We start from the raw sequence: 13,992 nt of genomic DNA, 5'->3' as shown, positions 1-13,992 counted from the left end.
CAATTGCTTCAAAAGGAAACAAAAGAGTTAATAGATGATGATTCTCAAGAAATCTTTTGTACTGTTTATGTTTATGCTACTCATTTGCCCTAAGTGGCGGTCATTTTATGGTCATCGGACCAGAAATGTCTTGAAGATTTTGATGGGAAATTTCTACAACACGGTTGAAAAATTGAGTTTTAACCCTCAGCAATTTTGCCGAGGAAATTTCCGCCCATGAAAAAAATAAGATAAAAAAATAAATACTTCTTACTAACCATTTTCGAGGTCCGTACTGTAAGTTACGGACCGAATTTTTTCCCCTTCGATTTATGGCCCAAGCGCGAAGCGCGCGGGTCATTGATCGAAGGGGAAGAAAAGAAGAACCATAACTTACAGTACGGACCGAGAAGACGATGTTAGTAAGATATTTATTATATCTCTACTGTGTACCTGACGGGCTCGGAAACAATTTCTATCCACCAACTTTAAATTTTAGCGGGCCGTACAGGAGAGCACGGCCCGCTAAATTGACCAATCACAGCGCGCGTACTAACTCAGTGAGAGATATAATAAAAAGGATTCTTGGAAGCCGACCGCTTCGATTATGTTGCACGTGGTTCAACTTTTTTTATTACGCGCGTTTATTTCGCACATGCCAAATAACACGCCTGATCGCGAGTACCACCTTGATTACCAGATGGATTTGAGTTCGTTGATCCTCCACGTCTTGTAACTAGCCAACTAGTCAGCATCCAACCAGTTTGGACTTTTAACGAGTTTTCAGTTCTATTTGCAACATTTGTTTCTTCGTTGATAGCGTCCCCAATTAGCACAGCAGTGCAAATAACCCGGGAGTACTCCCAGAAAAAATAGGGGGGGGGGGGGATATGCCGTCCGCTTCCCCAAACCCTTACCCTATTTATGACCAAAATCTGCGATATTCCCTACCCTGCTGTTTATGGCCTGACCAAAAATTCGAAACCCTATTTACGACCTTTGGCTTTTTCTTAAAACATACCCTTATCAAGGCTAGAGTGCAAAACCATACCTTATTTATGACCAAAATGGCCAAAATCAGCTAAAATCGATACCCTTTTTATCACCAAAACAGCTGAAAAACCACCCTTTGGAGCTGCACATACCTATATAGCCCGTATAAGGGAGCCCCCCACCCCCCCGGGAAAATACCACGAGATTTATTTATTTTATTTCTTTATTTCATTATCTATTGTAGGCCCGGTTCAGACGCCGTACTTCACATGAGCCGAATCGAATTCAATGAGATCAAGTTCATGTGAAGTACGGCGTCTGAATCAATTCAAAACGGCTGATTGAATCGGCTCAGCCGTTAACGTTCTTCACGCTTGGCTCAGTTGTGAATAACGGCTGTGGACGGGCTTTGATTCTGACGCCAATCTTCACGGAAGAAGCCGATCTATATGTGCAGTTTGTGTTTTCCTGTTTTCGTGTGCAAACTTGTTGCCACAGTGCCACCTTGGCAAACAGCATCAAAATTAATGTGTATTCATCATAGTTTTTGTGCTTGTGTTTGAATTACGTGTAGACATTGCATTTGTGAATTGACCTGAATATTGGAGTTGGGCTTTTTGCCTAAGTTGTGTTGTATTTCATGGTATACAAAAAGGTTGGCAGTTGAAATTTTATGTTGAAATTAAGTTCATGTGAAAGTACGACATCTGAACCAGTTTAGCAGTTGTCTTCTTGCACTGATTACATGTAAATAGACTAATGTAGTTTGCCTCATTCTGCTCCTTTCTTACATTTTTCACAGGACGGCTTGCATGGATGTTGTTTATAGTGGAACTTGTATTAAGCGGACCCCACATTAAGTGGACACCCTCTATTAAGTGGACACCAGCTTGAGTCCCAAACTTTTCCTCCTACATTTACAGTGTAACAAACCTGCATTCAGCGGACTTCAGTGGACGCGGACCAATGTTAAGCCATTTTGTTGCACAAAACCGGCAATAAGGGGACACTTCAAGGGCTTTTTAGTTCTAAAAACTCAGCTCAGTCTAAGAGCCTGTTTACAAGGGGGACGGGTTACCGTAGCAAGCGGGTTACCCTAGCACTCACACATTTCCTCTTTTTACTTCGTCGTGTTTACAAGGCAACTAAGGTTACCCGGGTAGGTGGGATACCCTATCTGCGTGCTAGGGTTACCCTGGCAGGCGGGTTAACTTTTTCCCTTGTAAACACTCCAGGTAGGGTTAGACGCCTACCCGGGTTAACTTTCTAATTGTTTCCAGACCCTTTGAGTGTAACCGCGCATTAAGTTGTCCCGGCTTATAGGGTTACCCTACCTGTGAAATTTTGCTTGTAAACCCAGGCTATCTTTTGCCCTCCAGCTAGGGTTAACCCGGTAACTCTCCCTCCTTGTAAACAGACCCTAACATTGCTCAGCGATGTTGTTTCAAAGCTAAGTAGATTATTCCGGATTGACGCATTGACTGACTGAACATTGTGCTATGATCAGTCTTTGATCTTACACTGTGTGACAGTGAGTTACCAAAGGGTTAATAATTAACGATTATTGCACAATATGTTAGAACCTGCTTAGAGCGGACACCCTGTATTACGCGGACACTAGCGAGGGTCCCAAGTGTGTCCACTTAATACAGGTTTCACTGTACTATGTTTACGGGAGTTCAGCATGTATCAGCGCGGATCGAAATGCACTTTATTTCCTATTGAATTTAGTTCAGCTGGAATTGAAATCGGCGTGTGAATCAATTCAGCCGGTATAAATTAATTTGGGTCGGCCTATATTCGAATTCGAGTCGGCTCATGTGAAGTATGGCGTCTGAACCGGGCTTAAGTAAAACACGACGATGACGGCAACGAGAACGGCGTCACTGAACATTTAATGAGCAGAACAATAGCTGTGCACGTGCGTTATAAATCTTTGTACATTTCTTTGCCGTCCTCTGCAAAACGAGAACGCGAAATGACCAAGTTCTGCGTAGTCTGAGGAACCCGAACGACGACGGTTAATTTTTCGTATTTTCGTCTGGAATTGAACGCTGTTTTTGCAAATGTAGCCTGAGCACGGTTAAAGAGCTAACGGTGTAGTGAACGGCTAGACAATTGCAAATTTCGCTGATATAAATTCATATTTTACTAGGCGTCGTCCTCGGCGTCGCCGCTGTCGTTGCTTGATTAAGCTCCTTATTGCCCGCGTACATTAGGGAGCTTAAGAAACCACGACGGCGACGCCGAGGACAACGTGGATTAACAAATGAGTTTATATTTTACCTACGAATCTCGCGGTACCCTAGTTCCGAGAAGGGCGTAGGGCGTAGCTGGGGCATAGTCAGTCATGTGATGCGCTTAGGCCATCTTTGCACAAACGAAATATTTGATGGGTTTTAACCTCGGCTCCGAATTAATTACAAAAGTCACTATTTCTTTAAATTTTTACAGTGATAGCATTATTTCCTTGGACAAATACTTTGAGGATCTAAGCTACAACAAAACAGAACAAAGTCCAGTGCTCCAGACATGGACTCTAGCGTGTAAGTAACTTTGGTAACACCGGGTCTGGCGAATCAACCTGTGCTATTTCTAGCGAGAGAAATGGAGTAAAAGGAATAGTGAAGTAATGAGCTAATTTCTGTAATTGCGCAATGCGAAATGCAAATGCAATCAGACCTTTCAAAAGTTACACTTAAAACGAAACACTGACAGAAGGAGTACGCGACTCAGTAATCGATTCTACCAGTTTTCTTTCAACAAATCTAGGTGGAAATTTTGGCCTCTTTCTCGGTGTGAGTATATTCACAGTTCTCGAATTCAGCGATCAAGCCTTCAGAAGAATTTAATTATTTCAAAATCACTGTGAAAAGAAGACATTCTTTTTGGGCGAAAAATGATGCCCTTGTCTTGCAAACGTGAGACTACATGTAGTCATCTTGTAAGTGGAAATGATCATTCAGTTTATGATGAAGTATTAATGATGTGAAAAGCGCATCTGTTTGAGTTACTGTAATTCATTGGATCCACGATATATTCTCCTCCTTGAACTGAGTTGACAGCAAACTGTGCAAAAGCATTGCAATAATAATACAAATTCTATTCTATTTCCCTTCGCTCAGCCGAATAGAAAACATTTCATTATAAGTAGAGGAGACAAGTAATACAACAAATAGCGGAGGGAGCCGCCAGCGATGATCGAGTTTATTTACAAGAATCTGAGACACGCTAAATACAAGTTACAAGCCAAAGAATGTAAGAAAAAGTCACACGCTATTTTCAACAACGATACAAACAATAAGGAAAAAACAGCCTCGAGTAAACTGGTCGGCGTCAAGTGGTGTGATAATAAACAATTATTGGATGAGGTTTTTGTGATATTAAGAATAATCAAGGTCGAGGTAGGGTTATCAGCCGAAGCCGAACGAAAAAAATGGAAGTCATGTTTTTGCTTCTTCACTGACGGCAAGCAACACAAAGCGCGCGAACTTGACATGATTACTCGTGACCTTGAGTGTCCTTGACATGATTATTGTATGTATTAATCTGCAGAGATGACGTCACAGGCGCTGATTTCGAAAATTCATTGTACGCTTTCGGCCAATCAGAAAAGAGATAGTCAGTTCAATGTATAATAATCACAAGGAGTGGTATATAAAGGCCTGATTGTCCCAGTGGGAACTATTACAGAGCAACCTAATTAAACACCCAAAAGAAATACATTACAATTTTCACGGGGGGGGGGGGGGGGAAACCCACCATGATTACGTTTTGAATGTGACTCGTGTGAAGGGTTGTTATTCAGAAAAAGTTAATGAGAAAAAAACAAATTTACATATAAAATACACAATACTGAATACGGTCAACTCATCATTCATTATGTTTTCAGTAGTACAGTGGATGACTTAAACCATTTTCCAGTTTTGCTCTTCGACAGTTTCCGAAGTTTTTCGACGTTTCCGAAGTGACAATGTACCATAAAAATAAAGGAAAGTAGTTTTTTAAAATCATCTAATCAAATTTAAGAAGGCCTGTCTGAAATGCAAAAGAGAACGTGAGAGCTAGAAATATTAATTAAAACACGCTCGCATCGGTAGAGCCTTATTATTTCTCCCATGGCGTATATGATTCAGTACCGGATTCGAATTAAGAAAACAAAGACAGGGAGACTTTCACAACGATAAGAACTAAATAATTAAAACAAAACTGAATGCAGTTTTCTATATCACTTGGTAAACAATTCAGCAGATGCCTACTGAGCCCATGCGTTTCATTTCCTACTGGGAAGTTTATTTTACCCATGCAGTCTTCAACTTTGAAGACTGCCGACAATAACTGATGACCTAAGGCCTTTAACGAATTTTAATTAACGAAAAATATATAAATAATTAAGCCTTTTGTACTGTAAACGTTACTGTGACCTCATTTCTATAACAGTAGGTAATCAGTGTAAACAAGGTATATGTTGAGGACAAGTGGCGTCTCCGTAAAATATTTAACTTCCCAAAACCTCCATCATGTGACCAAAGAAACAAAAAAGAAAAAACCGATGCAATAATGGCTTCTGTACAGCACATTAGTGGGACAAATGATCCATACGGACGCAATCCCACAAGGAAAGACACCGAAGATAAAAAGGCAAACGGCAGTCACGGAAAAATGGAAGAACTTAAATCGTTTGCACAAGATACAACTCTACACGGGGCTAGATTTTTGTTCGCTAACAACATTTTCAGAAGACTGTTATGGACCGTGGCTGTTATAGTGTGCTTCGGTCATTGCTGCTATCAAGTTTTCACCTGTGTGAGTGAATTTAACAAACGACCTTTCAACACGAAAATAACAGCTAATACCAGCACTGATGACGGCGTTCTCTTCCCCGCTGTAACGCTGTGCAATCTCAATTCCCTCAACACTCGAAGATACGTGCAAATGATGTCAATGCATGAAAACAGATCGATAATTGAGAGAAAATTGAAAGACATTACTCTTTTGTCAAGACGATCCAAAGAGATATCAAGCCAAGACTTCCAAAATCGCAATCCCGGGCTTTTTGTTCGCCAAAGCACCGCCAATACTACAAAGCAGTTACAAGGGCTATTTAGCCATCAAATTGAAGAAATGCTTTTACCAGGGAGTCCGCATTTCGAGTCTTGCTCCTTCAATGGAGAGCGCTGCGACGCAAAGAACTTTTCCAGTTACCAAAGCTTCATGTTCGGAAATTGCTACACGTTCAATTCTGCAGAAGTCAGCAATCCACCGCTACAAGCAACCATAGCCGGCCAATACAGTGGTTTAAAGCTTCGACTCAATATTGAACGTGAGGGCTATCTGAAGAATACTTTAAACCCGTTTGTAGGGCTTGTAATTCTCTTACATGACCAGAAGACATTTCCAATTGTGGAAGAGTTTGGCATTAAAGTTCAACCGGGTGTTTCTACCCTTTGCGCCATAAAGAGAAGAAAGGTAAATGAAAAAAAAAAAAAAAAAACCAAAACAAAACAAATAGTATGCATTTTTAAAAATCAGTTCCTCTATCCCCCTCTTCAGCCTGTCTTCTGACTCTAATCTCTATATCAGAAGGAAAAAGAAAAAAATTGAAATTGATGGTTAAAACTTTGAATGATCAGTCTCCGGAGTACCTGAAATGCCTATTTAAACCCTTCAGCGCGAACTATGGACTTAAAAATAGTGAAAACAAACTGGCTCTGCCTAAGCCCCGTAGCGATTTTTTGAAACGTAGTTTCTGCTACGTTGGGGCACATTCGTGGAATAGCCTTCCATCTAACGTCAGAGCCATTACATTTTTTATTAACTTAAGATATGAGATAAATCGCCAACTGTCCTCCTCGTACTCCCACACGGCAAACATGTCAACCAGTTTTCTTTTACTATCTCAATCTTATAACTGATGCTTTTATCGAGTCTAAATAAAGTGTGTATAAGTTCTAGTTTTTTGGCAAGATGCATTACTATTAACATATCCTTTTTGTTACAGATAATTAACTTGGAAAAGCCCTATGCAACTAACTGCACAAAACGATCCCTTGCCGTGTTTAACAGCAACTCGTACACTGCCTACACCAAAGCAGCTTGTCTCTTGAACTGTCGCAACGAGTACACCATCGAAACCTGCGGCTGTACTCCACTTGAATTTAAAGGACTTAAAGGTATGAACCGGCCATCTCACCCTAACAGAACCTCACACAAGTAATGACAAGATTGTAAGCTATTTCCTCAAGAAGAGCAAATCGAGACATATATAAACTAGCTAGGCGATGCCGTTCGTGAGGCCTTAGAAAGCGCGGTTCAAATGTAATATTTCACCTTCAACGACCGGCGCAATGCATTGAAACAATGAAAGTCAGATACTCAAATGTATATCCTCCGTACATCGAAAAGAAGCTCCCCCTGCACCAGAAGCTAATTACAGGGGTAAGCCCTGGTACACACATCCAACCTAAAGTTACTCAAAGTGCAAACCAAAGTAGCAGGAAAAATTTGCCCCGAGCTTGCAAAGTGGTTGTATAAAATTACTCTGGCAGTTACTCTTAATATTTGTAAGAATATAATCTACAGCTCTGATTTTCATCGGCGCTGGCATCACTGATCGTGTATATAATTAATGGCAATTATTATTCTAACCATTGCTTTTGCTTTTTGTTTAGCCCACTCTTCAGTTCCTCTCTGTGCACCGAATGACACAGTTCTCTGTGTTTATCGATCATACGGTATGTCAATCCAGTACTATTTGACACAAGTAGAAACGGACATGAAAGCATACGCTTAGGATGACTAAATGTTAAAGTCAACTAAATAGTCGCTCTAATTAATTCGACCAATGGATTATCAAGGTAAGAGAGTGAATCCCGATATAGCCGATAGAGGCCTTATACCCAAGGTAATCCCTCTTAAATTATTTTTAGACATAGTACCCAGTTCTTCCGTGGATGTTACTCGCGCGTTGCGTGGATGTTTTCGTGGAGGATTTCTTTATGTTTCTTTTTGTTTCAAAGCGAAGGAAGACCTCCAGCGCTGTGGTGTCTTCTCTTATATTTTAATATCAAAGCAGCAAAGGAGCTTCCTTCGGCCCTCGCTATGTTTTAATACATTTCGAAACTTTAATAGGAGTTTAAATAAGAGACAGATGTCCCCTGAACAAACAATAACAACTGAATAAACAGCAGAAAAATGAGCATCCAAACGAGTGCAAAACAAACGAACGCTCGAACACAACGCAGATGAACAAACATACAGATGGTCTAAAGTACAGACAGAAGATCGCTGCTCAAACAGCAAAGGGATTTGAAGCAACAAGAACAACAACGCCGGACAAAGACACCTCTCATTCAGCCTATACGAATCTCGCAAGAATTTAGATTTAATCAGTTTGTCCATCACTACTATCACTGTCAGAGATATTCCAAACAGAATATGTAAGAAAGCGTCGAAATTCAAAAAAGAAGTTCTAAAAATCAGCCGCTGTAGTTCACGTTCCCTCGAATACGCAGAATGTGGCCTTTTCATGTTGTTGTTTTGTAAAGAACGGCAAAGAAATGAACAAGGAATTATAACGCACTCGTACACAACCGTACACAGTTGTGGTTTGCTTATTTAATCTCCAAAAAGCCGAATCAACAGCAAAAGAACGAATCGAACAGCCAAACGAGCACAAAGCAAACGAAGGCCCAGCCGAATATAAGGGAGGTTAAGAGTGCAGAAAACCTCTGTGCTATGAAAGGTCTTTTCAAAATCGAAAAAAATGAGATGACATTGGCCACCTCATAGTTTCCCGCCATTTCGTCTCAGCTAGTTGCGAGAAAGTCGCTTGGGCTGTCCACGCATCGCGCGAGTAACATCCTCGGAAGAACTGGGTACCATGTCTAAAAATAACTGAAGAGGGATTACCTTGGGTATAAGGCCTATTTACTCTCTTACCTATAGTCTCTTGATTCAACTTATGCGATAAACCATTCAGAACTATATAACTAACAAACAAACGAAGAAACAAAGAAACGTTTGCGTTGAAAGCAACGTTTGAAACAGTTTGCCAGTATGGCCTGTCTGAAGAGTCAAGCTTTTGAGTCGCAGTTTTTGATCCACCCGCCCTTGAACTAAAATATTCCTCCATAATTATAATAAGTTGTCCAAACTGATACAAAATCAGTTACTCTTGTAGAAGAGTTTGGTACCTCACTCAAGAAGATTGAATGCGATATGGACTGCCCCGAACCCTGCGAGTATGAGGAGTACAAGACTTCCTTTTCGTACAGTGGACTGCAGAGAGACGTCCTTATAGACCATCTCATGTCTTTGCTTAACGGAACTGAGGAACTGTCAGTAGATCGAGCGATTTACGAGCCCCTTTTGAACATGACCAGAGTAGAGAGGGAGAAATACATTGAGTAGGTTCCAAGATATTCACCTAATTTGATTAATGTGCCATCTAGGAGCTATCGGATGGTGAAACGAGAGTTCTATTTTGTTTAACATTTAGATATAGCGATTTTCCGTTGAGTGTCTTAAAACCAATCTGGCCAAACTGGCCAAAATCACGAATGGTACAACTGGCTAATCATATATTACACAGACAACACAGTGAACCAATCAAAACTCTTAGCAAATACACGAAGCTGAGGCAAAACGCAGGAAAAAATACGGGTAGTTAAGTCAAGATTGGTTTAGTCCTACTTTTTATTGCGTTACAAAGTGGCAGGTTTTTTTAAGCCAACCGCTTAAAGAAGATATACAAAAACAAACAAATGCGAATTACATTTATATATATATATATATATATATATATATATATATATATATATATATATATATATATATATATATAAAACGGTTATAAAATGCCTCAAGCCAACAAAGAATGCCACTGCGTCAGGAGGATCAATGAAGATTCACAGTCCAAGCCTCACCGCAAAAATGAATTTAAAAACGTTTGATAAAGCAAGGACGGACAACTTCTGACGGTAAAAAAAGTTAAAAAGTTAAAAATTTAATAGAAAAACGTTTCGGTCTTAGACCTTCATCAGTTACCTGGTAACTGATGAAGGTCTAAGACCGAAACGTTTTTCTATTAAATTTTTAACTTTTTAACTTTTTTTACCGTCAGAAGTTGTCCGTCCTTGCTTTATCAAACGTTTATATATATATATATATATATATATATATATATATATATATATATATAGGCAGAATAATATGGTTTTCCAAACGGTGACTTCCAGTAGAAGGATCAAAAGATACCGTGCTTCAATGTGAATTTTAGTTAAGTGTAAGATGAGGCGTCATGAAGCAAACTTCTAACTGTTCCGGCTTTTAATGTGACGTTTCGGCCTTCGGCCTTCTTCAGATTGGAACAATATTTACAAGTTAAAAAATAAAACGTTAAAAATCCTAGTAAGTTTACAGATTTGCATGTATATATATAAGATCAGAAAAATGTAAATATGATTACATAAAAGACGGGAATTTAGATCCAAAAATCGCGTCCGTTACAATACATAATTAGACTGACTATTATACACTTATACACTTAGTAATTAAGGCGCTCGCAGATACATTGTTGTAATCTCATCACTTGCGCGTTCTTGTAAGTTGCCATTAGCTTGTTACAATACAGAATTAGACTGACTATTATACACTTAGTAATTAAGGCGCTCGCAGATACATTGTTGTAATCTTATCACCCGGCGCGTTCTTGTAAGTTGACATTAGCTTGTTATGTAATCTATTATTTCAGGTGTTATAGCATTATGTAATCATATTTACATTTTTCTGATCTTATATATATACATGCAAATCTGTAAACTTACTAGGATTTTTAACGTTTTATTTTTTAACTTGTAAATATTGTTCCAATCTGAAGAAGGCCGAAACGTCACATTAAAAGCCGGAACAGTTAGAAGTTTGCTTCAGGACGCCTCATCTTACACTTAACTATATATATATATATATATAGGCAATTGTGGAAAACGAGGACGGACAACTTCGAGCGAAAAAAAAAAATATATACAGTAAAAAATCTAAGAAATCTAAAAAATTTATTAAATTTTTAAACCTTTTTTTAGATTTCTTAGATTTTTTACTGTATATATATATTTTTTTCGCTCGAAGTTGTCCGTCCTCGTTTTCCACAATTGCCTACAAATTTCATTACTCGAGGTTTGGACTACGAATCCTTTTGGATCCTTCTGGCGCGTGGCATCCCTGTTGGCTCGAAGCATCTTAACTTTATATATATATATATATATATATATATATATATATATATATGTTGACTATGCTACAAGGGCTTCTAATAGGAAACCTAGGAGAAGGTTTGCCACCATCTAATTATGAATCCATGTTTTACCCTTCCACAGTGATAACATTGTCTCTTTGGATATCTATTTTGAAGACCTAAGCTATGACGTCATTCAGCAGACTCCTCTGTATGAGACCTGGGCACTGATTGGTTAGTGTTGCAATTATTTGTTTTTGGAGGACATCGCACGATCTTGAGTCGACTGAAAAAAAAGGCATATTTCTGTACTACAGACAGGCGTTGCCGCGAATTACGACCATGCAGAACGGCAAAATTTAGACCTCCGATTTCAATATTTTAACTTCGGAAACTTTCGAGCATCTTCGAATCGACCTCGGAATTCTTGAGGACCTTGGGAGGAAGTTTGGAAAATCTTTCGGAGATGTAGATCAAACTTTGATGCCATGAAACGAAAAGATAACGGTCTAAAGTAAATGGCATTAAATTGGGATTTATGCCACTGCTATGGTCTAATTAATCAAAATCGAGTAACCAACGAATATTAGAAATATAATTTGGCAATCTAAATTACGTGACTGACAGAAATCTTACATCAACCACGATACCAAATTTAAAATAATAGAAGTGTTTTTTCTTTACGTTTTTTCAGTAGTTCAAATCTTTCACCTCAATACGATCCGATTATTTTTATGTGTTTTGTGGAATGCTTTTAGGCTGTCGATGAAACATTTCACGTAATTAAGCGGGATCTAAAATATATCTTAGTCCCTTTTTACGTCTGATTGTTGTTATGTACCATGATTGGTTTATGATCTGCATTGAAAACAATAAATCTTTTCTTGATGACAGGTGAATGCTGTTGTTCCTAAATTTGAACGATTTCGGCAAATATCTTTACCAAGCAAACAGCGAATTCCAACACCAATTTGTCACCTTTAATTTTTCCTACAGGGAACTTGGGAGGAACATTTGGTTTCTTCCTCGGAATGAGTCTTATCACTGTTCTGGAGTTCCTGGATTTTACCTTCAGGAGAATTTTGAACTTATTTCAACCAAAACGGAACACAGGAGTCATTACAGGGGAAAACTGAACATCCTTAGTGAGGGTTGACGCAGTCATGGTACTGCTCGTACGTAGAGCAGACTGAGATGTCCGCTGAGAGGATTTTTGACTGCCAACCAAGCGCCTTAATTATTGAACCTAATCTTGCAAACTTGGAAATGTGATTTGTTCCAGTCTTGTCTAAAAGATATGCAAATGAGACAAATACTTTTTTATGCGGAATGGACACGCTAACTGTATGAGGAATCGAGCTAACATCTTCTCATTTCGTGTTTTGTTAATAATGTCGATATATATTACACGACAAGGTGACAAGGGATCTATTATAAATTCGTAACAAATAATAAAAAGCATTTCTCCCAGCATAATCTTCCTTTGATTCTTTAAAACGTAATTAATGAGACCCTGCTGCTGTGCAATTTAGTATAAGTTATTAAAGCTACACCCATTCAGGGGGAGGGGCAGATCTAACAGTACCAGCGAAGATAATTATATGGGTAACAACATTGCAACCCCCCCCCCTTTTGCTGGGTAGATGCAGAAAACAGAAACAAAACACCGATTATAGTGGCAAAACATGGGTGGCAGGGAAGACAGAGCCTATCTCCCCTAGAGTAGCGGCGTCTCTAGGGGAATCTATGTTACTAAGGGGACCAGAAGAGGGGTGCCCTCCTGGGAGGACAATAGGTCAGATGGTACGATGGCACCATCCTGGAGAGATCCGGACCTATTTCCTTGGGAGTAACATAGGATGGACCAGGAGGGGGTGCCCCTCTGGGAGGACAATAGGTCAGATGGTGCGATGACACCATCCTGGAGAGATCCGGACCTATTTCCAAGAGTGGCCATAGCACTTACTGTGGGGCAAAGTGCAGCCTAGGTTGCACTTCCCTACCACCAAAAACCTTTATTGACTAAGCAGCTATGGTTTACACGCAATATAACAAATAGAACGTGGTAGTGAATAAACCGAGAAGGTTCAGCAGGCGAAAGCCACCTTCTCACGAAAGGTAATTACAACCACATGGAGGAAAAAGATGGGAAAGGACAAAGCTACCAATACAGGAAGGGAGGGAGGGGAAAGCGGAGAACGGCCTAGCTTGAATACTAGCTCACAACTGGGACAGGGTCAGAAAACAATGGGATTTTACTAACTGGGGATTGAAGGAGTTGGGAGGGGTACAGCACGCCGAAATCACACGAGAGCATGGTGGAAAATCACTGGGAGCTTTGTCGTATGATTTCCCATGTGGTAAAACGATTGAGTTGCTTTGGACATTGACCTAAGGCTATTGCACAATGGCTAATAGGGGGAAGATAACAAAACTGGTGACAACCTTAGATGACAGCTATGATGTAGACTACAGAGCCCATTAACCACAGTTTAAATGCTTAAACTTCTAATTCACTCACCACATAAAATGTTAAAAAGAAAAATCCCCAGTGAGATAACAATGCAGTGAAGTGGCAAATATATCAGACAACCCTTCGCTTCGGTCCCACAAAGGAGATGTTGTATGCGCCAGCTCCCCCCCTCCCCCAATAGAATGGTCCTCCACCAGGGTTGAATACAAAAATACTAGAACAGCTTGTTACAATTTATTAAACAATCACTCTTGAAAGAACTGGGCAACAGTTTTTAAGGCTGTTAGAGACAATGGCGTTAGCATGCTGGATT

General features: G+C 39.6%; 1 protein-coding gene across 1 annotated transcript; it reads left to right on the top strand.

The window, feature by feature from the left end:
• The first annotated feature begins 5,463 nt into the window (after positions 1 to 5,463).
• LOC145466281 (acid-sensing ion channel 1C-like) lies at positions 5,464 to 12,342 on the top strand. The gene is made up of 6 exons (XM_081449992.1): positions 5,464 to 6,441; positions 6,974 to 7,145; positions 7,644 to 7,706; positions 9,155 to 9,380; positions 11,349 to 11,440; positions 12,203 to 12,342. Exons 1-6 carry the CDS (start codon positions 5,533 to 5,535, stop codon positions 12,340 to 12,342), a joined length of 1,602 nt encoding a protein of 533 aa, XP_081306118.1. The 5' UTR covers positions 5,464 to 5,532.
• Positions 12,343 to 13,992: the final 1,650 nt, after the last annotated feature.

Source organism: Orbicella franksi, chromosome 13, assembly GCF_964199315.1.
Source record: "Orbicella franksi chromosome 13, jaOrbFran1.1, whole genome shotgun sequence".
Taxonomy (NCBI): Eukaryota; Metazoa; Cnidaria; class Anthozoa; order Scleractinia; family Merulinidae; genus Orbicella; species Orbicella franksi.
The sequence above is the reverse complement of the archived record's forward strand: the minus strand, read 5'-3'. Positions and strand labels throughout refer to the sequence as shown.